A 27632-nucleotide genomic window follows, 5' to 3' on the forward strand; every position below is an offset into this window, starting at 1 on the left:
CTATGGCAAAACGCTGAGGAAAAAGTGGCTACAGCTGGTCTAGGATGTAATTGGTGATGTAATACAGGCTACACACACACACATATTGCTATGGCAAAACGCTGAGGAAAACACATTGCTAAGGCAAAACGCTGAGGGAAAGCGGCTACAGACACACGCACAGCCACTCTATGGAGCGGTTTACCACCGCTCAAAAAAAGATAGAAAATAACCTAAAAATAAAGTAGATCATTCATTGCACAGATGTAGAGTGTCTGACAAAAGATGGGAAAAACTAAGCAAAAACAGAACAAAACAAAACAAAACATATCTGGCATTTGTTCGAGAGTCTCTTGTAAATGAAGGAGGGAATTCCCATGTGCGACAACTCTCCGTGACCAACAAGCCTCAATCAGTCCACGTCCAAGAGACCATACTGCTGCTATGAGGCAGGGGTACGCACCAATCGCACCAACCCACCACTCTGCATGCTCCTTAAGTGTCTGCCGTCCCACAGAGGAGCGTGGACATCTGCTGGTCGGACACCGTCTCCTGCTGAATCACACCCATGGCCTGGCACAGGTAAGCAGCCAGGATGTGCTTACACTGGCAGACAGGATGGGGCATACTGATTAATTGCGTTTGCATGCAGGGGTGTCACACAAAATTCTGGGCCCTGGGTACAAGGATTCATTGCGGGCCGCCCATGAATGTTCTTCATAGGGGGATAGCAGATATACAAGCTTGTAGATCTATTTTTGAAAAAACCTGAACATTTGTGCAAGTCTTTAAATATTTCAAATCCTTCTAAGGTTTTTTGAAAACCTAAGTTTCCATCTCAAAATATTTAGTTCCAGGGACCCCCAGAATCAAAATATGAGTTAAAAAATACTCGCTTAAAAAATACATATATTCAAAGATTTGCACCCATTTTCACAACTTTTCAAAAATAGCAGATCTACAAGCTCGCTGTGAGCTTGTATATCCGCTATTTATCAATAGCTAAAGTATAAAATAATTAAGGCCCCTCCACCCTTGGGCCCTAGTAACTCAGTCCCACTCCCCCCCCCCCCTTGTGACGTTTGCATGGAAACTACTAATTTGTTTATATGGCTAATTCACTTTTATTCCAGCTGAATAATGTCATGTAAACACCAGACTAGACCTAATGAATAGGAAATCCTTTGGGTAAGCTGTTATGAATAGGAGAAAATTACATTACATAATATTTACTTCAACATGTTCCTGTGTACAGGGGGGAGGGGGTGGGCTAAATGATTTAAATCAGTGTGATAAAATACATGTGTACATGTCCCTAAATGTCTGGACAGTAGCACAGCGTGTAAAAGTCCAAGACAATGTGAGAGGATCATTAATTTGTTTAGTATGTGTGCTGCAGTACTAAAAGATAACTTGGTTCTGTTCTGCACGTGCCTGTGAGTCTGCACAATTGCATGCACGTCTTATGTTTATGCGACACGTGCACGTTGAACAAGATTACCTATGTCCATCAATGCTATTGTGAGTAACAATGATTCACTTGTTGTCAGCCCCTGCCTTTCTTGCATTAAACAAGAATGAGCCTCCATAATAACATGAATTACTCTTTGTCATGTGTGCAAAGTCTGCAGTAACAAAGCAAAGGAGAGGTGATGAGAAGAGGACGATGTTGCAAAATAGTTTCTCCCATCTGCTATGCACATTGTAGGCTACCAGCACGCTTTGACCACATGAACACTAGTGTCCCTATTTTGAGCATGTAATAAATAGGCAAACATTCAGCGAAACTAGCAGACTCTACAAGCCCACAAGATCTCGTTGCGACATGCAAGATTGCAGATCTGCCATTATTTACATTATTTGATGCACAGTACAACAAAGCATATAGTGTTTAAGAGGATAAGCCGAATTTATACTTTGTCACATGGTCTTGTCACTTGTCACTGTAAATAACTGATTTTCAAGCGATAAAGGTGACACTTTCATAGGTTATCCGTTTATTTATGGTGACAGTCTTGTAATTAAGTATAAATGAGAATTTAGGCTTCATGAGAGAGAGAGAGAGAGCCCTCCTTCAATCACTATATACCCCATTGACTAGAGTCCCCCAGGGGTCTACACTAGGCCCCCCTCGTAATTACCCTCGTAATTCCCCTCTGCACCAAATCTCTTCACTGAAAATAGCCGATCTACAAGCTTGTAGATAGGCTATTTACGCAAAGTATTCCCCCCAAAATAGGGACGCTAGGGTTCATGTGGTTAACCTAACTAGGATGTGACCTCCATTACAGTCTGTCTTGTGCCACCCACAGCACCCTTACATCAACAAAGACAGTCCTCTAAGCAAGAGTGGTGGACCACTACAGCACATGCTCAAACTCACTGTGTGGCATAAACAAATCACTCAGTCAAGAGCTAAAAGAATGGCATTTTTTGGAAATGTTGTTTTATGGGTCGACATTAAGATGCATGTGTTTCCCCTTTTTCTGCTTTTGTAATTGATGTTATCCTATGTAAAGTACTATGTTCTCTCCGTCTGTCTTTCAATGTTATATGAGATACACAAAGTGGTTTCTGTGTAACCCTATCAATCAAAGCTGAAAAAGGTCTCAAAAGGTGACAAAAGAAACGCACATCTTATCCTGCTGGTCTGGGTGCTGGATAAAAAATTCAACAGTGAGACAATAATAATAAAATCTGCACACTGCTGCATAATGGTGTACAGACTACAGATTTCCTTTTTTTCTCTCGTTTTCACTGTCTTCAAAAGCTTACCCATTGTAAATTAATGCTGGATCTACAATATAAGACAACCCAATAATCATGACATTGTGCTAACCATAAAAGTGAATGGAGTGTCTTTTGTTTATCTCCTGTCATTTCATGGGGAATGGCAGTGGTACTGTTGATATGTTCATGGGCCGTCTTCATGGTCTGCTACAAGCACAGTTTCTCAGACTGAATTTAGCAGTGCCCTCGAGGGAGCCCATCAGGCTGACAGTCAGGGTAGGGAGCCATCCGAGGTTGCTCGGTGGCAGATATTTAGAGCTGCAGTTAAAACGGTCGATCAAAATGGAGACGCCCTCATGGACCAGACGAAAACATGACGTGGACTCAATACATCTGTTATTTTTACAGCATGTGCTTGTTCTCAACTTTGACTCTGTCGTATTTCAGAGCCTGACCAGGGATAAAGGGCGTGAAACTGTCCAGCTGTATGTGTGTGTGTGTGTGTGTGTGTGTGTGTGTGTGTGTGTGTGTGTGTGTGTGTGTGTGTGTGTGTGTGTGTGTGTGCGTGCGTACGCGTGCATGTGTGTGTGTGTGTGTGTGTGTGTGTGTGTGTGTGTGTGTGTGTGAAGTTGGTGCTCTAATGTGGTTAAGTAAATACATGTTTGTATGTTTGCATATGACAGTGTGAAAGCGTTGACAAGCCTCACCAGTAGGCCTTCATTTCTGCGGAGCACGCTGTAGGTGAATGCCGGACACGGACAGTAGTGGCACGAGATGAAGCAGGTATACAGACGTCCTGATCCTCCCATCACCTGCAACAAGTACAAACAAACCACCACCAAGTGAGGCACGCAGATGAGTTTGTGCAGTGCATTCAGGCATAGATGCATGCAAAGTATATTATGTAAATACTGACAATCCTGACAAATGTAGTAGGGTTTCATGGCACTTTTTTCTGACAAAGAAATGAGTGGTTACAGGTGTGGTACCTTTGTAGGCAAGTACCTCAATCAAATAAGCCCTGTCTGAATTCTGTCCTGCCACTGTAAATGTTTCAAAGCACCACCTACATGATGTACCCGAGGAACACTGGAGGCAGTCAAACGTACAGTGTGAACAGGAATTTGGGAAAACTAGCTGGCTATGTACTCATTGCATCTCTAATGTCCCTCAGCATGTCTCAACACACCCCAGGAACCTTCAAATATGCAGGAAGGAACACCCCACCTACCCTCCCTGTTAAATATTTCACAGATCTGAGAGAATTAGGCTGCGTTGAAGATGAGGCGACCTTTCTCATCATTTCAGATTATTTATCACCCAGAAAGCGAAGACAGGGGTGGGTGCATTTGTAAACAACTCTAACATGTTGTCTAATGGACTTGGTTGACAGACTATGTGGTCTGTGTGTATGCTGGTTCATTCTGTACTCAGGACAGTCTTTCAAGGGAAGTCCTTGTACACGGCACAAGAAGACATTAAATCACTAGATTAGCTTAATGTCCCACTATAATTAATGTCTCCCAAGATGGCAGAACAGGCTTCATTATTCTCTAGACTCTTGCTAAATTACCTTTCCCTGTGATCTACTAAAAGATAAAAGCACCCCATTTTTAAAATGTGACTCTTCTTTATAAATAAGCCTCAGCGGGAACAATGATACAGGCTTGAGAAGCAAAGCATTGTGCAATGAGGCACCATACACGGCAGGGTAAGGGTGGGTTAGTGGGGAGACCTCTAACCCAGTGGTTCTCAAACTTTTTTGCCTGCAGTACCCCTTATGCTGATTCCTAAAGCCGAGTACCCCTTTCCCCTGACTAGAGCATTTTGCATAGATAAGTTGACATCAAAAGTCCAGTTTTCATACCAATATGTTCAAAATAAAACAGCATAATGGCAAATAAACATTGCTTTCTATTCAATAACAGTTGTAATTTGGTTTAACAATTTACATCTGAGCAGGTTCACACAAAGGCTGTCATGTTTTATCATTAACCAAAACAATAAAATACAAATTCCGTTTTCTAACGTTTTCTAATTTATTCTCACGTACCCCTTGCGGTACCCCTGCGTAACCCTAGGGGTACACGTACCCCTTTTGAGAAACACTGCTCTAACCAACAACTAAGGCTACAGTATGTACTGCTGAAGTTTCAAAAGACTAGAAATCCAGGTCACATTTGGGCAGTTTCTTTTATTTTGTACTTTCCTGGAACAGTAATACAGTATGTTGTTGCAAGTTACCCTGCAAAGCTGGCTAGATGTGGCAACAGGAACATAGAAGCCACATTTGCTTACACTGGTAATCTGCTTCCTCCACCTGGCAGGAATCCAAAGGCAAGGAGAGAATTCCTCAACAAGTCTGTAAATCAAGCCCTCCTGTTCAGTGAATGTAAATGACATAAACAGAAGCCTGGGGTCTAGCAAAGTGCTGGCTTCATCACTGCGAGAAAGGCTGGCTCTCATACAGTAGTACTGTATGTACAGCCACTAGGGAGGCCATTGTATGTCAGGCACCAAGACATTAGATGGCCCATTATTTTACAAACACCACACCGGACCACACCGGCATCAGGGAGCAGGAGAATCCAGGGTAGCTGGGAACTATCATGGATACAGCATTATGCTTTTTGAGATTCTTAAGATAAGAGTATAGAGAGACAGGAAACCAAGTGGTATACGACAGGAGTTGGAATCAAATGCAGATTTGGTCTGTGCACTATACAGAATCAATCAGAATGCCATTATTGTCCTTGTAAACATACTGTACGTGCATGCATGCACGCACGCATGTGTAGAGAGACGGGAAACCAAGTGAGATAAGACAGGACTTGGATTCAAAAGCAGATATGGTCTGTGCACTATACAGAATTGTCCTTTATCGTCCTTTTAAACATACATGCATGCATGCAACACAATGTGTAGGAGGAACAGTCATAGGTATATATGGAGTCAAAAAGTATAGATATGGAGTCAAAAGTAGCCTTGAGGTGTGCCAGTGCTTAGTGGGATGGGGGAGAAGATCTAGGAGCTGGTTTTGAATCTACTAGCCCTTACCCGTTCAAAGATATGAGCTCCGAAATGATGTGCAGTGTGTGGGTTATGGGATGTGCACACAGTATATGAGGGATGGAAAGTAACTTTAACTGCATGATAATATGTAGGAGCATCAATGTAAGAAATACCCGTTTCGTTTAATGGCTATAGATGTGTACCGATCTGCATGATTTTTGGACAATATCTGTAACAGGGCCAGACAACCCCCCCCCCCCCCCACCCACCCGCCTGCGCGCGCACACACACACACACACACACGCACACACGCACACACGTACACACGCACACACACACACACACACACACACACACACACACACACACACACACACACACACACACACACACACACAGAGAGCTGGTTAAACATGTTGCCTCATGCTAGATGCAGAATAGATATGCCTCATGCTAGATGCAGAATAGATATAGATACACCATAAAAATGCTAATATACAGCATATGATTTGTGAAAATGACAAACAGCCTTCACAGTTATGTCAGGTGTGTTCATATGCTAATGGTGATGCGATTTCAGATCAATTGCTCCAGCCACCGAGGAGAAACGCTGTTACAGACAGACACTCAGACAGACATTTGGAAAATTATATGTTTGATAAGGCAGGGGTCTTCAACAGGGGGTCCTCAGAGTTACTACAGGGGGGCCGCCAAATCTTTGTGTGATAGGACAATTGTTTTAAGTGAACAACTTGAACCCTCACATCCCTATTCTGATGAGAACTTTAGCCAAAAAATAGCAGATCTACAAGCTCTCAACGCAAGCAGACCAAGTACAAGTATCGACAATTTAATTTGTTAAATGTCTGAAAATGTATCTATGAAATCGATGAAAATCTGCAACACAATTTTATACAATATGTAGTGGGGGTCCCTGCTGTATCTCCCTCTCGGCTAAGGGGTCCTTGGCCTGAAAACGTTGAAGACCCAGTCTATAAGATCAGTTTATAAGAAAGTATTTGATTCATGTGTATAGGGGAGGGGAGGCCTAGTTTGGCAGTTAGCTGATTAAAGTCAGGAATGATAGTATTAAATGTTGAGCTATAATCAATGAAGACTGAGTCTGTGTTCCAAGTGGCTCAGTGTGGTATTAGTTGCAATGGCAATAGCGTCCTCCGTGAATCTATTAACTATATAAGCAAACTGATGTTGGTCGAAGGAGGTGGGTAGGCTTGTTTTGATGTAATGCAGGACTAGTTTCACAGAGCACTTCATAATCACTAGTGTTCAATCAGTCTAGTTAGTCATTCAGGTCCTCATAGATAGTCTTTTTAGGAACAGGAATGACAATGGCCGACTTCAAGCAGGGTGGCATGATGGCTTGGGACAGGTATGCTGGTTGAATCACACTCCATCCATACACCTTTGACATACAGTAGCCCCATAATGTTCTAAATTATTAGGCACAATAAAAAATGGTTATTTAAGATAATATTAGTTACAAGCAACAGCTTTATACATCCTTTAAAACAACATGGATTTCAATAAGGTTTGGTAGCAATAGGACCCAGGAGAGACAGACTCAGACTTGAAAAGGAGTTGGTGAGTAGCGCGCAGACTTAACTTGAATGCAAAGTTGGTGCAACGCAGAAGGTAGAACATAAACTGACTGTACTTCGAACTTGACTTGGGGACTACTCTAAAATAGCAGTTGGAATGTAAATAAACACAGTGAACAAGCACCGACAGAGACAGATAGACATACAGAGACAGGAAGTCACAGATGTCACAGCCAATGTGACAGTTTGTGTGTGTGTGTGTGTGTGTGTGTGTGTGTGTGTGTGTGTGTGTGTGTGTGTGTGTGTGTGTGTGTGTGTGTGTGTGTGTGTGCACGTGCGTGCGTGCATGTATTCTGTTTTGACAATGATGAATTACATCTAGGAATCAAAACATGAAACAACACCAGTGCTAACCTTTAAGAGGATGCATTGTATAGTGATGTCTGGAGAGTGGGTACAAAATTCTGGGAAACAGTGAATGCTACCAAGAATCACCACATGGGAGGGCCAACTTGTCAACTGGTTTCTAATGGTGACCTGCTCATATTGATTATCAATTGCATACTCTGATATACCTTACAATTTCCAAAAGGGACAAACCTTTATGTGTCAAGGACCCCAAAATGATATGTATTTGGCCGTGGAGCCCCCCTTCTGAACAGTCTTTGTGCCAGGGACACCCAGAAGAGACAGAGAATTTGTCAACATGTTTCAAAAATGTTCACAAATAGCAGATGTACAAGTTTGCAGTGTGGCATGAAGTGACGTGCTGTGAGCTGATATACTATCTAAATAAGAACAGTTTTCTGAAAAACGTGTGTTGCTATATATATAGCTATGAAGAGAAGGCTTTCACACACCCAGTTCCTCTCTAGCAGGTGTGTGGGCAACAAAACTTTAGGAGGAGATCTGACGAGTAGACAGATTAACCCGCACACTGCTGCTTGTTCGTTTCAGAGAGTTTATTAATAATGGAGCAACATTTCGGTCACAAGACCTTTCTCAAGCTTTAGAAAGGTCTTACGACCGAAAGGTTGCTCCATTATTTATAAACTCTCTGAAACGGGGTTAAAATGACAAAACATAGGGGGGCTGCCCTGTGGTTTCAAAAGTAAATTATATCATCATCATCATCATCATACTCCTATTTCAAAGTAGCACAACAAATATAGTACAGTATATTTGCTATATGAAACACATTTGGTTGGCACTGCTCTGTAACATTGTTTGTATGAGTCCTTTGTTTTCCTTATTAAATTTCCTCAAATGCAAAGTATTTCCAAAACAGCACTTGTACTGTTTTCTGGCCGTTCTACAAAAAAAACGTCAATCCAAATCAGATAGCGGGGCATAGCGAGACAATCAGCTCGAACAAGCAGCTCTCTGTACAGTGTAAGGTTGTGATTGGACGGCTGATAACAAGTAGTCCAAGTCACAAGCATATTTCTGAAAATATTAAACTATTTTCAACCTTTAAAAGCAATCTGTTCGAGGTAAACGAGGCACCAAAGTAGCCTGACAGCACGTTGCGGGTTCGAGTCCCGGTCTTTGCTGCATGTCACTCCCCATCTCGCTCCCCATTTCCTGTCAACCTACAATCCATCCAAAATCTATCAATAATAATAAAAAAGCACTCTATTCACCCAGAAAAAAGGCACTATATGATTGGCACCTTCTAAAAGTGGCTGCTGTGCGGTGGCCTTTTGGTAATTTCTCATAGGGTTTAATGTAAAGAAAAGAGTTGCCAATATTGAGACCATAAGGATCGTAGTGTGATCCGCTACTGTAGGCTACAATTGGGGACAAATGTTTGACATGAAACCAGTTGATTGGGTTGTTGTGTCAAATTGGACACAAGTGTCCCCAATTACATTTTACCGGGTTATGGTTATCATTAGTGTTACCAAACTTGTGCCAACCCTAAAAGAAAAGAATGTATGTTTATTAGACCATCAGGCTCCTGATTATAACCATATTAACAATATCATGCAGACACTTGTTCCATTATAGAACTCCATTGGCACGCTGAAAGGCCATTAGATGCTTTGTCGGATGTGTACATTACATTTCTGCCTGCAGTGTCAAAGTATAAAATGCAAATAAAAGTATACACATTCCTGCTCAGTGTGAGACCTTAAATCAACAGGCTAAGAATGCTACCCATCATGTTTGGTGTGTTGTAACCAAATACTATGTCAACATTTGTGCCTTGGAGGCATTGGCATTCAGCATTGGAAGCATGCAAGAATAACTGATAGAAGTCATATTTGGGTGAACTATTTAAGCCATAGAAAAGGTCACCTTATGACAGATTTTGTACTATCAAGACACAATGTTGCCTACCTTTTATTAGAATCTTTAATTTAATTTTTATATTATTTATTTTATAAGATGGTGCTGATCTCAAGATGTTGCCATGTTCAACTGTTTTGAAGCGGTTTGATGTTTGCACTTAAGAAGTCGCCAGTAAGATGTTTTAAAGTGTTTGGAAGCTGCACTGAAAATCACGTCTATGAATAGGAAAATTGTTAACATGTTGCCATGTGTCCTGCCGTTTTATTGTTTTGCACTGATGCCCTATTTCTATTAATTGGGGGTGCTACATAACTGTGGATATAACCTGGGCACCAAGACACAAATAATTCGATATCAATGGCAATACATATTTGTCTGATTATTTTACAAAATGATTGTACCCCCCTCTCCTCCCCAAGTATATACTCACTATATACTCACTTTATTGTATTTACTTTTATATTATTATTATTACTGACCGGGAAACCGGAGGTCTCTTGGAGAGGAAGGAGGAGGCATCATAGTAGGTTGTGTTGTGTTGTGCATTTGTGGAAAAATGTGTTTCCATTCTCTGAAAAGTAGCCAGTCTGAATTGGAGAAGGTGACCAAAATGTGCTATTATATTAAAAACTCCTCTACTCTCAGTGGGATTAGATCCCAGGTTATTGGAAGTCGAGCCACACAGCCCTACTATAGCCACCGAGGCTGTTGCTCCATTCGCATTTTGAATAGTTCTTGAAGGTGTACCAAATGAGTAGTCATCCGGCCACAGATTTGGTTCACCAAAGCAATTTGTTTCTGTCAATAGCCATCAGGCTCCACAACCAAGTCTGAACCCCATACTGTGTGTTTTATTCTGTGTACTGACTTGCTTAACTCTGGCACACACTTGTACAGAACCATGATAGATGCCTGTAGGCTTGTTGATAATAACTGACTCACTTCTATTCACTCATAAATTAATTGTTGATAGACTGGCTCCACTGAGTATACTATAGTCACTTTTGATAGAATAGACATCATTTCCCCTAGTAGCCACTGTTGGAAGGCCAGCTGACATGACATCTCTTATCCCACGATTTTTGTAACCCATTTTTTTCAGCGTCCTTGTGCATCACAGAATGGGATGCTCGGTAGGCCAATCAGATGCGGGACTGGCGGGACTCCCTCTTTCCCACTACAGGGGGCAGAGTTCCTTCTACACTCCGCACTATATTCCGCACATCCGCCAGTCCTGTTTTTCCAGTCGCACCAATGAACTTATAGTGGTACCTACCCTAGGGGACATGGGGAGAAAATGCAAACTCAAACTAAGAGCGTCCACAGCCATATCCTGGCCTGGATAACTAAACTGAGCGTGGTTTATAGGATATATTTCAGGAAATAAATGTAATTCGCAATGCTTTGTGGGAGTGTAGTTTCTGCAGTTTTGACAAAAATGATGTACACAGTGTTGTACCCTGCCCTTTTTTTCAGCTTTCTAATTAATCGTTGCATGCAAAAAATAGTGTTTATTGTCATGATTCCTCAGAACCCAGGTTAACTTTGTCAGAGGCTTAAAAGACGTTTAAATAAATATTTTACACGTATGTCTATGGATGAAATGAATGGGGAAAACGCTTTCGGCTCTAGAGTGAGGACGGGGTGGGGCTTGAACTGCAATGCCCTATATACGTACATTTATGCATATTATTCACTGTAGATAGACTGTAATGTCAAGTTTAACTTTCCATTACAATTTGGGACAAATCATTTCAACTTTGCAAAAGTTTAATTTCAAAACCGGGCTGTTGTAGCTCAATGCGTAGAGTGATGCCTATTAAAGAGAAGGTCACAGGTTCGATTCCAGGCTCCGTCTTGATGACTGAATGTTTTAGAGTTTGAAATCTGAAATTCTAAGCAACATAATAAAGACATGCCGTTTTTATACCGACAATCCCTCATAACTCTGCTCATCTATTCAAAATGCTAATGTGTTTATTGCATGGTGTTCTTTCTCTCAGGTTCAGTCTTCTGTTTCTATGGCTTATTGTGCATATTGCATATATTTGTTTCTCATTGCTTAATGCATGTGGTTGACACACACTGACATTTTGTACCTTACTCCCATGTACGACTTTTTGGTGTTTTTGTGTTTTTCTAGCACCTTAACTAACTTAAGTATATCATGAACAGTTCACATCTGCTTCTATGTTTTCTTGTTTAATCTCCTTTCCCACTTGCCCCCCTTCTTCTTCCCTTTCTTTTTTCTGTTTTTCTTTTTGTGCTTGGCCCCGTTATCGCTGCTTTCAGCTATATTTAATATTGCTTTCCTATGAGGGAAAGGGTTACTGTAGATAGGTCACAATGAAAAAGAAACAATAACTAAATATAGTATATTAATAATTTCCAACAAATCCTTCCGGACCACAAAGAGAGCCTGGAGGGTTAAGGAGTGAAACAATTCAGATGACAATGGAGTTATGTGTTCAAAGAGAGGGAGGAATCATGTCTGCATTTAGCCACATTGTATTCTCACTATTTTCACAGAGGCATGAAGCAGTTTACAGGAAACTTGGGTCACAGTGACCACAACCTCAGTGGACCAGCCTAGGTTCATAACTTTTTTATTACTGAGGTTACCGACAGACACTCACTAGGGGCTCTCTGACAACTATGTACTATGAGTACAATGGTTATTGCATAACCCAACAGGCATTGTTAGTAGTTTATCAAAAATAATTAAATGTATTGAGTTTAGAATAGGCAGATTGAACAATTATCAAAACATTGATGTCTTGCCTCAGAAAAGGACCAGTAGATTTTACATGACTATCTGTAAAACATTTGATTGAAAACTGAACTTGGAGATGTCTGTGAATCATAGGAGACACATGGTAATCTACTTCCTATTAAATGATAATAATACAATAATAATAAATAATAAATAATGATGATCAACATCATCATAATCTGTCTATTAATTCACAAAACCTGTCTGTCTGTCTGTCTGTCTGTCTGTCTGTCTGTCTGTGTGTCCCAGGAATAATTCAGGCACTGTCCGACCAAAAGGCCTTAATCGATAGATAGAATGATAGATTGATTATCCCACAAGGGAAAATCAGTTGCCCAGCAAAACCTTGAATAACTGTCCCGAGGGCTGCAGAAAATGCACCGAATCTATGGGGTGCACCGAATCTCCATATGTCTGAGGGGAACCGGTGGTCCCTTGGCTTCACTGCCGACAAAATTCATTCATTCAGCTGGGCGGAACGCCAAAATGAGTTCGGGATGTCCCAACATCTCGGTGGCACCGTACAGCCAACTTCAGGACGGTACCCGTTCCCCCGAACTTCTGAATCACGTCTCACATACTTTGACAAGCCCCCAGGACCCAGCTGAAAACTATAGGTTATGAATGTAACCCTGGTTATTTGATTTATGAGCGAGATGTCTGGCCTATGAAAAATAAGCACTGTACCATTGTAGAGAGAAATGGTGTGTGTGTATGTGTGTGTGATTGTGTGTTTGTAATAAATACAGGGTGTATCTACAATACAATCAGAGCCAATTCATCTTTATGTTTACTTTGACCTTTCTTGGAGTTTGTACATGATGCAATAGTCAGCAAGCACCAGCCTGGCAGCCCATAAAGTCTATGCTACCAACATGATTAATATTTTCTGAAATCAAGATCTGTGTTTTGCTGTAAACACATTGTCATGGCCCCGAGGATAACGGCTAAAAACCAGGAAGCAAGGACTGTTTGTTTCACATTCACATATTGTGCCCCAGTACACTGGGGTACATGTTTCACCACAATTTCAGCAGCATTCACAGACACGTACAGTAGACTGCTCAGTGGTATGGCTGCGAATGGAACATTATCTCTTGGAATGGAACATTACAACAAATGTAGGACTAATGCTGAAAACTGTGATGTGTTCCTTTAATGGTACTGGCAACACGTAGCCAACCTTTCTTTTGGAAGAACACTGACAAAAGCATAGCAAACCTGAAAGGCTTTCCGACCGCTGGGAGATGACACACAAGTCACAGAGCGCTGGTCCACCAAGTCCAATGCCTGCAGAGCACATGACCCAAAGACAAACCTCAACCTGGAAGAGATAAGAAAGACATACTGTACAAACATAATAAACTGTGGTGTGCATGAATACATGAATGTCATAATAATAATAAATAATAATAATAATAATGGCATTACCATCACATCAAGTGTTCAAACATTTATTGCAGTCAAAGAGGTCATCCACTGATTTATACTTGGTAGCGCGCACCAAAAATAGCAGATCTACAAGCTCACAAAACCTTGTATCACAACATGTTGTGAGCTTGTAGATCGGCTACTTTCGGTATGTGACACCAAAATGCAATCACATATACTGTAAATCAAGCCTAAGTTCTGCTGTTCTCTTTACAATGCACAAAGGCTTGGAAAAGATAGGTTACAAGTAAGCAACGCCAAGCAAGTAGAAGAGGCTGGAGCTGGGGTTGTGAACAGAGTCAGACTGTAAGCTGCAGCAGCAGAACTATCACTACCAGAGCCTAGCTATTAGCCTACCAATCACGTTACATCCAACAGAAAAGGCTAATCAATTTGTAGCCTCGCATAGCCAAGCTTACTCATCTGCGAAGAGAAAAGCCTGGTCAAGAGGCAGAGACCGTTCTAGGAGGTGGGGCTGAATTTTCCCGGAAGTTGTATTTTTTTCACTGGGCAATGTAAAAAGTCCCGCACTGCATGACGTAACGTCCGTTAAACGCAGCACTTCCGCTAGAAATCTTGGAACCAAGCGGAAGTCATATCTTGCCCAGGGTGATCAATTTGAGGTGATGTGAGGATTCACAATGCAGAGGCCAGGAACTTCAAGCCATGGGGTGGAAAGCTGTCATGGGACCATGTATTTGTTACTGCACTAGCACCTCCTAATGGTTGGTCAGTTTGCCTGAAAAAATCACACCCGTGTGAACTGAGCGGTGGTTTACCCACCAACCCCCCCCCCCCTTCCCCCTTGTGTGTGTGTGTGTGTGTGTGCCTGGTCTGGCCTGGCCTGAAAACAGCGCCCCTCCCTTAACATGTGTGGTCAGAAAAGGTACTACACCACAGGCTTGAGGCTACATACGGACGCACCCACATACACGTACCTCTACACACACGGCCACGTATAGGAGCGGCGTGACCACCGCTCAAAAAAAGGGGAACTGGGGGACATACCATGAACCATAATAGATATATGGAGACCGCATTGGCCGGGCCGCTGCAATTTATTGGAGAAATGCGTCAACTGAGCTGCCATTTTGCTACACTGGTGTAGCAGACGAGGCATGAAGTTGTCTACACCCTCCCCAGGACCACAGTGTGGGGTGTGCACTAGTCTAACTTAGCCAAGAGCCAGACAACTACCGGTATTCCACAATCTCTGAATGCTATGTATGGACGGAAGCATTTGAAAATTGTGAAAGGTAACAGTCTAGCTTGCGAGACTATAGGTGAACAGGGACCAAAACGGGGAATTGGCAATGAAGAAATCTGGAAGAAATGGGGTAAACCCCACCCCCCAATATGGTTAAAATATATTTTTAAATGGTAGAAGTCCAGTCCTGACACTCCAGTCCTGATGGTGCTGTTCAATAAATGAAAATATAATTAAATCAAAATGGTTTTCACTCAATTTGTCCATTGAGTTATCATTATAATGTGATAATGTGTACATGCATATTATTTGACTTGAATTTTCAATATATCGTGATACAATCGTATCGCGTCTATAGAAACATAAATACAATACAATACATCAATACATACTGTAACCCATACTGGTGGGTTGTGCACCTATTGGTGGGTTATGTACCCCCCCCCCCCCCCCCCCCACACACACACACACATTGGACATGGGGATTCAAGTATTTCGGCTACCAGATGACCCAGAACAACGTCTCCCCAGAGCGACCTAACCTCAGACAGTGGTGTGCCTGAACACGATGCAAAAATAGGACAAAAATAAAAACAGCAAGGTTAATAATAACACCCCAAAAGCCGACGGTAGGTCTACGTGAGGATGACCAAAGAAAGAAACAGGAGGTTTCCTGACCACAGGCAGGATGTGGCCATGATGACCCATGTGAGGCGCAAAGTCACAGAGACTACCAGGAAATATAAAGGCTAGGGAAATTCAGATTGTAAAAGTGCATACTATTGACCACTCATTTTCAGAGACATGCAAAGTGGGATGACTCAGAAACTGTGATCTTTAAAACTGGTGCCAGCAAAACAGTATTTTATATGAATGCAAATACATATATAGCCTATATATATATATATATATATATATATATATATATATATATATATATATATATATATATATATTTTTTTTTTTTTTTTTTTTTTTTACAGGACACTTACGCTATCAGTAGATCATCAGGGACTGCAACAACAAAAAAGACAAAGCAAACATTAACCAAACATTACGATAACATTATTCAGCTAAGGACAACAACAGGTTAGAGAGGCGCTACAAATAAATATGGCTAGTCAGAATATTAGAAGTATGTGTCTTCTGGATAGATGCTACAATCTTGTGACTAGAAGACCAAAGCTTCACATTTGTCTCCTCATTAGAAGATTAACTTAATCTAATCTGTTAATCTTCTAATGATTTGGTAAACTTGCTCTTGCTTATAGCCTTCATCTGATGAACTAGTAACTACAAAGACAAGTGCCACTGTTAAATTAATTACTATGATTCTGTTTGAATGCAACCCCTCTGCCAGACCATTGCTGTAAATGAGACTGTGTAAAAAAGAAAACCCTAGGCTATTTTACCAAAATGGTGTGGTGGGAGAGCAAATGTAAATGCTGCTGCCAATTCGAAACAAGTCTTGTTTTGCGTCTACTAAATGTGAAAATGTTGAGGCAACAGTGCCATCTACACACGAAAAATGAAACTGCATGTTATTTGAACTTTTTAAAGAATATGTGGCTGCCTGATATGATGTGAGATCTGTTAGGTACAGTAGGTGGGACTTTGGCCATTATGTTTGTTGTGTTAACACAATCTATGGAGTAATCATGTTAGAACCGACTTCAACTAGCAATGCTGTGAATGGCTGATTTGCGTGCGGTGTATTATGGTTATAACAAGCAAGAAAATTACTGAAATGTTTTACCTAAGTAAAAGTAGCAATACTGCAATGTAACTGAGATGTAGTGGAAATACTCAAGTAAAGTATAGCTCCTTTCGGGGGGGAGAGGTTCCTAAAGGAGCTAAGTAAAGTACAAATACTATAACATTGTACTTACAATAGGCTACTTAAGTAAATGTACTTAATTACATACACCACTCCACAATATGGGCTATGGTCTTACTTTGTGACTTTTCTTCATATGTTTTCTTGATGTCAGCGAAAAGCTGTTCTGCCACTGCAGGTAAAAATGAGCGCATCATCAGGCGCTGAGACGCAGACTATCTTTTTGTATTAACGTTAAGCACAGACGACAGCAGCATGAGCTTGTTTTAGTGGTCCAATTAGTAGTTTGAAAGAATGTTCCTTGGTTTGCATCATGGTTTGCATGAAGCATGATTTCACAGAAATGAACACTTCCTGAAATACTAAAGCAAGCTCCCTTTCTTGGTCCGAGTCAATTCAAGTTGGCAGATTCGTCAGCATTCGCCCTCTCCTCCGCTGAATGCATTGCAGTAAATGACAGCCGGGTGGACAAGCTTATTAATAAACGCAATATTTTTAATTGATTGCTTTGTTAAGTTGACTATTTTTCCCGATGTGCACTTTATATAATTAATATGGATGTATCTAATTAGCAGACGAAATTGCTAAAGCTAATACCGGCCAGTCAGAAACTTTTAACTCTCATTAATTGAGTACAAAGGACCCCAATTTAAACGGGAGGCTCTCTCCATTCCGACATGTCGCCACTCCGAAATTGACTTCTTATTGTCGGAGTGGCGACGCTCCCATGGGGGTTCGGTTTAGGATTAGAGATAGGGTTAGTGTTGGAAATTTTGGAGACATTGTTTCAAATCCTTTTATTTTAACTTGAATCAGTGAACTGTACTGTCCTGTACTTTTTGAGCGGTGGTCACACCGTCTCCATAGCGTGGCCGTGTGTGTAGGTATGTATGTTTGTTTGTTTGTATGTGGGTGGGTCTGTATGTAGCCTCAAGCCTGTGGTGTAGTACCTTTTATGACCACACATGTTAAGGGAGGGGCGCTGTTTTCAGGCCAGGCCAGGCACACACACACACACACACGCACACACACACACACACAGGGGGAGGGGGGGATGGTGGGTTGGTGGGTAAACCACCGCTCAGTTCACACGGGTGTGATTTTCCTAAGCAAACTTCTAATAAAGTATTAAATCAATCAATCTTTATATTACAAAAGAGTAAGTGATCTACTTCCGGGTCATGTATCGCTAACTTAAATACCAAACCACTTGGCCAAGTTGTACTACATATGTACTAAATATAGCTTAAAAATTCAAACACCCATGTCACCTTTGCAAGATGTCGTTTCCAAACCTCTGTATACAGTTGTATTCGTTATTACCCTCATATTTTGCCTCTGTATAAAATAGTCCGCCGGTCAAATATGTCCGACCGGAAACGTGCGCTGCGGCACAATAGTTCCGCCACAATAGTTCCCCCCCCAATTTTTTTTTTTTTTAAGGTTTATTTTTTTTTTTTTCCTTTTTTTTTCCTTTTTTTTTTACTTTTTTTTTTTAACTAGATGTGAGCGGCCCGAAGGGCCGCGACCCTCTAGTAGCTATACAATTGGTGTGTATATATTGTTGGCAGACAGGCAATATTCACCTTTCTTTTTCTTCTCGATTATTTCAGACACTCTTTATTTAAATTAGATGTGCTGTACCTGTGTTCAATGAGTCAGTCATCTTCTGAGTAGCCTTTCAGGAGTTATGAATATAATCTCATAGATATTAAATGCTCTATTTTGCACAATATTTTTATATGCATGCAGGAAGTATCTGCCATACGCCCCCATTCTGACAGTAATTCTAACTAGCATGGAGGATACATGGTGTCTTAAATAGCTAACACGTCTTATTTGTTTACTAAAACGTCATGACCCATTTAGAAAGATGACTACTCTTTGCATTTGTATAACCATTAATGGGATGTATTATTTGGCCACTATGTAAGGACTCGGTTCACAACATAATTGTCTGTGAAGTGGACAAATGAAGATTAGACAGAAAATGACTATGAGGCACAATGAAAGCCTGTTACTCCTTGGGATGAAACCTGTTGAATGCAAATCTGAGGAAATAATCGTGTTCTCTGTATGGACAGCCAGATGAAACTAAAGTCCTCAGGCACAGAATGACTAACATTTGTCATCGTTTATTGAATTCTGAATTTATCCACTTCACAAGTGGTTAACTTACATTGCAGTTTGTAGGGCGAGTGAGCAGCACCTGCTTCTGAGAAAGCAACCGAGGGAACTAATTAAGGTTTCTTAATTTCTTTAAAGCATGCCATGTAGGTCTTCCCCTCAACCATAGTTAGCACCATACCGTAAAGGCCATCCACACTGAGCACCAACCAGACTAAAAAGTATATAAGTCAAGTGGATGGCAGTGTTCACACATAATGTATATACACACAAAATGGTGAACAATATTTTTAGTTATCATGCCCAGTGGGAATGGGGCTTAAGTGTTGATCCCTTCATACTTGAAAGATTTGAGAAAAAAAATGTATGACATGTCTGACATCCCTCCAGTTAGTAGTTCACCCCCAAAATGACTTTCTAATGATTACTCAAGCCATAGAGACTTGAGTTAAATAATATTTTTTGTATTCGTAATCTTAAGACAAAAAAAAAATGTATTCTAGTAAATTTACCTCTCCGAATGGAGACCCAAATGCATGGCACTGGATGGGGAAACCGTCACGGTATGTTGATTAAAATACATTTTTTCTTAGGAATGCGACAACAAAAAACATTATTTAACTCAAGTCTATGGCATGAGTAATCAATAGAAAAAGTCATTTTGGTGTGAACTACTCCTTTAACCCTTTTAAACCCAAGGCTGATTCTAAAAACACCTTCTAAAACCTAAGGCTTCTGAAAACCTTCAATTCATTCAAAAAATGTAAAATAAATTAGTGCTACATATATAGCAAATACTAATGTGACAGAGGGAGTCCCAGCCTTAAGGTAAAACAATGTATAGTTAGCACCAGGTCTAAATGGATTAAGCCATGTAAAACATTGTTATATTCAAGTTTTATAAAAAAAAACACAAATGTGGTAAATTCAATTCTTTATTTCGAGTCTTGCATAAATGTTTAACTTTTTCAATCTTATGCCAATATTGGGTAAAAAAACAAAAACAAAACAGAATTCAAAAAGATAAGGAATACTTTTACTATCCTCCTCTAGCTGGAGGGTGGACTCTTTGTTTGGAATGATTTAGATTTACTGTCCTCCCCTCAGACGCAGCACCAGGTGGAGAGTAGATTCTTTCTGGATGTTGTAGTCGGACAGGGTGCGGCCATCTTCCAGCTGCTTGCCAGCAAAGATCAACCTCTGCTGGTCAGGGGGGATGCCTTCCTTGTCTTGGATTTTGGCCTTCACGTTCTCAATGGTGTCGCTAGGCTCAACCTCGAGGGTGATGGTCTTGCCGGTGAGGGTCTTGACAAAGATCTGCATGCCTCCCCTCAGACGCAGCACGAGGTGGAGAGTAGATTCTTTCTGGATGTTGTAGTCGGACAGGGTGCGTCCATCTTCCAGTTGCTTGCCAGCAAAGATCAACCTCTGCTGGTCAGGGGGGATGCCTTCCTTGTCTTGGATCTTGGCTTTGACATTCTCAATGGTGTCACTAGGCTCAACCTCAAGGGTGATGGTCTTGCCGGTGAGGGTCTTGACAAAGATCTGCATGCCTCCCCTCAAACGCAGCACCAGGTGGAGGGTGGATTCTTTCTGGATGTTGTAGTCGGACAGGGTGCGGCCATCTTCCAGCTGCTTGCCAGCGAAGATCAACCTCTGCTGGTCAGGGGGGATGCCTTCCTTATCTTGGATTTTGGCCTTCACGTTCTCAATAGTGTCACTTGGCTCAACCTCAAGGGTGATGGTCTTGCCGGTGAGGGTTTTGACAAAGATCTGCATGCCACCCCTCAGACGCAGCACAAGGTGGAGAGTAGATTCTTTTTGGATGTTGTAGTCGGACAAGGTGCGGCCATCTTCCAGTTGCTTGCCAGCGAAGATCAACCTCTGCTGGTCTGGGGGAATGCCTTCCTTGTCTTGGATTTTGGCCTTCACGTTCTCAATAGTGTCACTTGGCTCAACCTCGAGGGTAATGGTCTTGCCGGTGAGGGTCTTGACAAAGATCTGCATGCCTCCCCTCAGACGCAGCACCAGGTGGAGGGTAGATTCTTTCTGGATGTTGTAGTCAGACAGGGTGCGGCCATCTTCCAGTTGCTTGCCAGCGAAGATCAACCTCTGCTGGTCTGGGGGAATGCCTTCCTTGTCTTGGATCTTGGCTTTGACATTCTCAATAGTGTCACTTGGCTCAACCTCAAGGGTGATGGTCTTGCCGGTGAGGGTTTTGACAAAGATCTGCATGCCTCCCCTCAGACGCAGCACAAGGTGGAGAGTAGATTCTTTCTGGATGTTGTAGTCAGACAGGGTGCGGCCATCTTCCAGTTGCTTGCCAGCGAAGATCAACCTCTGCTGGTCTGGGGGAATGCCTTCCTTGTCTTGGATTTTGGCCTTCACGTTCTCAATAGTGTCACTTGGCTCAACCTCGAGGGTAATGGTCTTGCCGGTGAGGGTCTTGACAAAGATCTGCATGCCTCCCCTCAGACGCAGCACCAGGTGGAGGGTGGATTCTTTCTGGATGTTGTAGTCAGACAGGGTGCGGCCATCTTCCAGTTGCTTGCCAGCGAAGATCAACCTCTGCTGGTCTGGGGGAATGCCTTCCTTGTCTTGGATTTTGGCCTTCACGTTCTCAATGGTGTCACTTGGTTCAACCTCAAGGGTGATGGTCTTGCCGGTGAGGGTTTTGACAAAGATCTGCATGCCTCCCCTCAGACGCAGCACAAGGTGGAGAGTAGATTCTTTCTGGATGTTGTAGTCAGACAGGGTGCGGCCATCTTCCAGTTGCTTGCCAGCGAAGATCAACCTCTGCTGGTCTGGGGGAATGCCTTCCTTATCCTGGATTTTAGCCTTCACGTTCTCAATGGTGTCGCTAGGCTCAACCTCAAGGGTGATGGTCTTGCCGGTGAGGGTTTTGACAAAGATCTGCATGCCTCCCCTCAGACGCAGCACCAGGTGGAGGGTGGATTCTTTTTGGATGTTGTAGTCGGACAGGGTGCGGCCATCTTCCAGTTGCTTGCCAGCGAAGATCAACCTCTGCTGGTCTGGGGGAATGCCTTCCTTATCCTGGATTTTAGCCTTCACGTTCTCAATGGTATCGCTAGGCTCGACCTCAAGGGTGATGGTCTTGCCAGTGAGGGTCTTGACAAAGATCTGCATATTTGCACCTGTGAGGGGGGAAAAGGAGAGAAGAAAAAGAAAAGTGGTTAGGGGCCATTCATTTCAGGTAATAATCTTCAGCGGTGGAAAAAGCCAAATAGAAACTATTTTACAGAATTAAAAACGTAATTGATTAGAAGTACAAAAGTAATGGCATCAAAATGTACCATAAGTAAAAGTACCCATTTCAAGATTTCAAATGTATTAAAATATTTTGAATAGATCTACAATTTAAGTCGTAGCGCAACGCACTGTGAACTTGTAGATCGGCCATTTTCAAATGGCCGAAATGTATAAGGTTGAAGTGGTATATATATTTTTTTATTTTTAATAATCATTCTACAAAGTAACTCGTAACCAAGTTGTGGAGTAAAATACAATATTTGGATCCGAGTAGTGGAGTTTAAGTAATGGAAATTGGACATACTCAAGTAGAAATACCAGTAGAAATACCTAAACAAAGTGTACAGTACAGCACTTGAGTAAATGTACTTAGTTACTTTACGCCACTGGTAATCATGACATTATACCAGCCACCCAACTTTAAGACAATACAAGAACGTTTTAAAATAAGTCTCATAATATTTAACAGATACGTTATTTTCCAATAAGCCGTAGCTAGAGCATTAATTACAACTAGAAGCAAGCAGTTAGTACAGCTAGTCGCCATTCGAGAACCAGCGCCATTTTATAGTTCGACATGGACCTCCCTTTTGTTCCAACCAGACGGTAATGGCAGATGCTGAAAACGCTTAGTCATTGCTACCAGCATTAGCTTCGCGAGCAGGTTTTTCTTCGAACATTGAGGTCAAAACAGAAAATACGCAGAACAATTATCAGAGACATCACATTTGTGTTAGTTTTAACAAACGCGGGCTTTTTACCATTGTGACGGCAGGTTCTATAAACGACTCATTATACTAGTTTCCGATGTTAATTTCGATGACAGTCTAATAAAAACATGTTTAAAGATCTTTACATTCACGAACGAATGTGTTATTGTTGTAGTTACACAGAAAATGTCGTTTTACTCGACCTAAACATTTCCCACTTCACAATACACAATACAGGTTACAGTCCATCTAGAGCGCAAATTCAACCACAAAACACTCGAAATAAAACTATGTCAACATACGTTTAGTGTGCCTATCGCCGACTGAAGTTTTAAAAGAGAAGCACTAACAAAATGGGACGGATAATACTTACAATTCGAATGTCTTCTATTAACAGCTGTCAGAAATGCTCTTTTCTCTTTTGTTTTCCGCAGGAACTATGCCGGAAGGGGCTACAACATTGGTATTTATACGTAGCGGTGATGTCAGTGTCCTTCCGCACTCGAGTATAGTCCCCGCTGTTCCAAAGTAATATTTCGCATATTGTTTCATATAAATAATCTTTATGAGAGTGATGTGTAACAATATCACTGCACATAACTATGATTAGTATTTACAGATAAACTACATACGAATTATAAAATATAAGATTCACCGCGGATTGATATCATTGTACACACTTGGTAGAACTTCCCAGAACCTACTAGAACAACAGCAACTGGGACCTTCCCACCAAGCCTCTGGTTGGATGGCGGTATTGTTTGTTTCATCAATGATTGGTTAATTTTTTATCACATTATTGTTTGATGAGTTCTTCTTCTGACCATCATCATCAGCTTCGCCTTTCTTTACATTTCAAATAGTTCGCATAAAAAAGAAATAACGTTTTATTTCATGCACTTAGTCTAGCCTACAACAGCTGGTGAAAATCTTTAAACGACCAAGCAAGTGACTATGGGCTAACTTGTGTTTTTATTGCGTAAGAAATATGCTAGCAGATGGAAAATGTGATTACTGTTTATTTCTAAACATGTACCAACGGTTGTGACATCAGTATCAGGTAAAGCTTAGGCCTGTACTGGTGAAATTCATGCCCTGGCATAAAAATGACTTGAAGTAGTGCATTTGTCTAACTGTTCCTAAGGCAACCCATGTTGTTTACACACACACACACACACACACACACACACACACACACACACACACACACACACACACACACACACACACCAGGTATCATGTATAGTGTTTTATTTCTTTTTATAAGATGTTTAAAGGTTGGGTACTTGGGTTTGACAGATATAAATAAATTGTGTATTTACATTTTGGCCTTAAATGTGCTTGAAGTCAGTACATTTCCTGAGGATGCCAAACAATCACCAAAGACAGATGGTTGAATGATTGAATATTTTATTAGAAGTTCTCATAGGAAAAGCACAACAGGTCAGTACAGTTCAGATACAGGGTCTTCTTAGGCCTATAGGATTTAAACCCAAGATAACACAATGGCTTGTTTACATTGGGGTCCTTTTGTACTCAATTCATAGAGACATTAGGCTTAAATGACAGACAGTAAGAACAACAATCAGTGATGGTAGACATGAATTCAATTTGGCTAAAATAAGTTGCAACAAGATTATCTAGTTCGAGTCAGTTTGTTATCAGATTAAAGATGGGGGAAGATACAGTTCACACCAATGCAACTCCTTGCAACATGCAATGCAACTACTTGCAAAGTCTGGCAACCATGTTGCAAGGAGTTGCATTGGTGTGGCCTTAAAACTGTTTAGAACCCCCACACAGACCAAACACCTGCTGCAAATCTAATTTTGCTTATTCACTTTTTTTCCAAAGATAGTGTTTTTTGGTTTGCAGCCTGTGACTTTTCCGAAAGGCAATTCAGTGTCAGCTAAAGGCCAAAAAATGTTGAACTTCATCAGTTATTGTAGGTTATTAATAAGGACGTTTATGATTACTAGATTGCTACGTGGCCTTCACACCTTTGTCACACTGCCAATCAGACTGATATTTCCGAGTCTAGTGACCTATCTGTCTGACCATTTTGTGCCCATATATGGAGATCTTTGCATGTGTCCATCTACCTGTGTCCCTTATGCCCATATACTTGAGATTTCTGTATCTGTCAGTCCATATCCCTTTTATGCCCATATATGGAGATTCCTGATGTATGCCCAATACCTTGTATATTGGCATCCCAATCCATGGGCATAGCGTTCAGCTCTGGACAACCTGATCTCCTGTATGCCTATATATGGGCATATCAGGGTTTGTTTATGGTCATGTCTGAGTCAAAGTGACATGCCTATATATAGGCGTATTGGGTTTATTTATGGTTATGTCTGTGTCAGAGTGTCATGGCTTTGGTCCTTCTGTCCACCCCACCCCCCTTTAATATAGGATAGGATGGTAGTAGCCCTATGACTAAATATGACTAGTCAACTGACATACCAAATGGAAAATAGATCAAAGTAGGTTAAATTAATGAATACATAACTAAATACAAGCAATGTGTGAATACATTCATAATCATTTTAATATTAGTTGGGCCTTGATAGCTGTGCCTAAAGAAAGTCAATTGCATAAGGATTTCTTCTGGACTATAAAGTTAGTGTGATTCAGTGTTCCCAACCATGGATGTATAAAAAATAATTTACAGTGTATTAAGACAGTGACTCAGCAAGAAAACATATTGAGGACAAGGAGTGGCTTGTGATTTAGGTCACAGCATTCCCTCCAGGCAGGCAGTCTGTCACCTGACACCCGACGCGTGATCGCTACGTCAGTGCATGTGCTCAAGGCAGAACGGCCTGGGCCTGGCCTGCCTCACTAAACTGGTTTAGCTTCACTGGAATGTGTTTGTGCAAGCCTCCTGACTGTACTTTGCCCTGAGTAAATAAAGTGCTGCTTACAAAACAGGCTCCTGGCGACCAAGAACTTGGTTGGACTTTGTTTTGGTGTAGGCCAACGTTGACATGGGATTTCATGATGGGAAACATTGAGCAATAGCTGATAGTGTTGGCCCCACACACCTATAGAAGACGCACGTCAGCAATTTACACAATAACAGGTCACACTTGTTTATGGATCTTACTAGAAATGCCCCGGTTTCCGGCTTGTACTCGTGTTGATACATTTTCTCATTTAATACAAATAAATGACCATTAATTCTGATTTATTATTACCCTATATGGGTTTGTTTACAGGATGGATCTTGTGAAACATACTGGTGGCTGTCACTGTGGGACTGTCAGATTCGAAGTCTGGAGTTCTCCTGACCTTCATGTTTTCCATTGCAAGTAAGGATGACCCAAATAAGAAAAGTGTGTGTGTGTGTGTGCGCGCGCGGCCGTGCGCTATAATATGTAAATACACACACTGTAGGCTACATGAACAAACCAATAGACAATAGTCTATTCTACTAATTTATGTTTCCTTCTTAAGTTGCAGCATTTGCACCAAGAAGCAAAATCATCATTTTATTGTGCCAAAAAAGAATTTCACACTTTTACAGGTGAGAATACAATTGAACTGAATAACTAAAAGTAATAATTTGGGTGATGATGGAAGTTTATTATTATCAGTTTTTGCTCATCTCTTCTCAGGGGTCTGAAAATCTGACAATCTACACATTTAACACTCATGTTGCCAAGCACAGCTTTTGTAAAACCTGTGGAGTCCAGAGTTTCTACACTCCTCGCTCTAACCCTGATGGGTATGGTAAGTAGGACTGTTAAGCAAGACATATTTGTCAACCAAACAGGAGATGGGCACAAAGCATCACATGAAAAACACCAAGCAAGCCTTTTAGCCTACTGCTGTTTTCTCTCCCTAGGTGTCTCTCCCCACTGTCTGGACCCAGGTACTGTGCACAGTATCACAGTTGAGAACTTCTGTGGCGAGAAGTGGGAAGAAAGCATGCTAGCGCACAAGAAAATAAGAGACATGTCTAAACCTGCAGCAGAAAATACTGGCCAAGAATAACACGCTTTTATTCGATCAACATATCAACATTAAAAATAATAATAATAATTTTGACAAAAGCTAAATTCTAAGCTAAAGGTAGAGTAAGTGAAATTCCAGTGTTAAATAACTAAATATTCTGATTGAAATAACTAAATATTCTGATTGTAATCATTGCTATAGTTTTTTTTAATTCATGCTACATCAGCCTGAATAAAATAAAAAATCATCTGAATCAAAGTCACGGCCCACTTCCCTTTTTTTTAACACTTAATATCTGTATTATTAATTAATCTGTATTTTGTTCTAATTGTTAGCTCTGACAGTTCATTCAAAGCTAACAACTAGAACAAAATACAGATTAACTAACTTTTCAGTGAATTAACCAGGAGTAATCAGGTGATGTCATCCCAAAAGACAAGCCAAGAATAAATAGTGTTATGATACCACAGATGTGTCATTCCAACAAAAATATGTAAAAGATGCTATTTTGTTTATCAAGCAAGGCTAAAAGAACATTGCATTCAAATATTTATGGACACAGTATCAGTAGTGTTTGAAAACAGTTGAAAAGGCACAGTTCAGCATTGCACAGTAATATAAAGAACCACAAGCCACCTATTGGGTCAGACCCAAGTAGCTACCTAATACTCGCAGATTATATTTGAGTTGTTAGGCAGCCAGCTCACTCATTACAGTTTTTCTCCCCCTAAACAGCTCA

The 27632-nt window shown here is 41.1% G+C and overlaps 2 protein-coding genes across 2 annotated transcripts; both read right to left on the reverse strand.

Moving 5' to 3' along the window:
• Nucleotides 1-474: 474 nt before the first annotated feature.
• Nucleotides 475-17109, reverse strand: zswim7 (zinc finger, SWIM-type containing 7; the record flags this gene model as incomplete). The annotated part of the gene is made up of 5 exons (XM_080749361.1): nt 16942-17109; nt 15979-16000; nt 13570-13672; nt 3417-3521; nt 475-585 (listed from the first exon to the last, which is right to left on the reverse strand). The coding sequence occupies exons 1-5, from the start codon at nt 17018-17020 to the stop codon at nt 475-477; spliced, it is 420 nt and encodes a 139-aa protein (XP_080605487.1). The 5' UTR covers nt 17021-17109.
• Nucleotides 17110-19872: 2763 nt separating this feature from the next.
• Nucleotides 19873-23420, reverse strand: LOC308304418 (polyubiquitin-C). The gene is made up of 2 exons (XM_080749010.1): nt 23304-23420; nt 19873-22105 (listed from the first exon to the last, which is right to left on the reverse strand). Exon 2 carries the CDS (start codon nt 22095-22097, stop codon nt 20040-20042), a length of 2058 nt encoding a protein of 685 aa, XP_080605136.1. The 5' UTR covers nt 22098-22105; nt 23304-23420; the 3' UTR covers nt 19873-20039.
• Nucleotides 23421-27632: the final 4212 nt, after the last annotated feature.

The sequence above is a fragment of the Nannobrachium achirus genome, assembly GCF_963921795.1.
Source record: "Nannobrachium achirus genome assembly, chromosome: 19".
Lineage (NCBI taxonomy): Eukaryota > Metazoa > Chordata > Actinopteri > Myctophiformes > Myctophidae > Nannobrachium > Nannobrachium achirus.

Bases quoted from the DNA above. Each gene is read 5' to 3' on its own strand.
- LOC308304418 (XM_080749010.1), bottom strand. From the start codon at position 22,097: ATGCAGATCTTTGTCAAGACCCTCACTGGCAAGACCATCACCCTTGAG.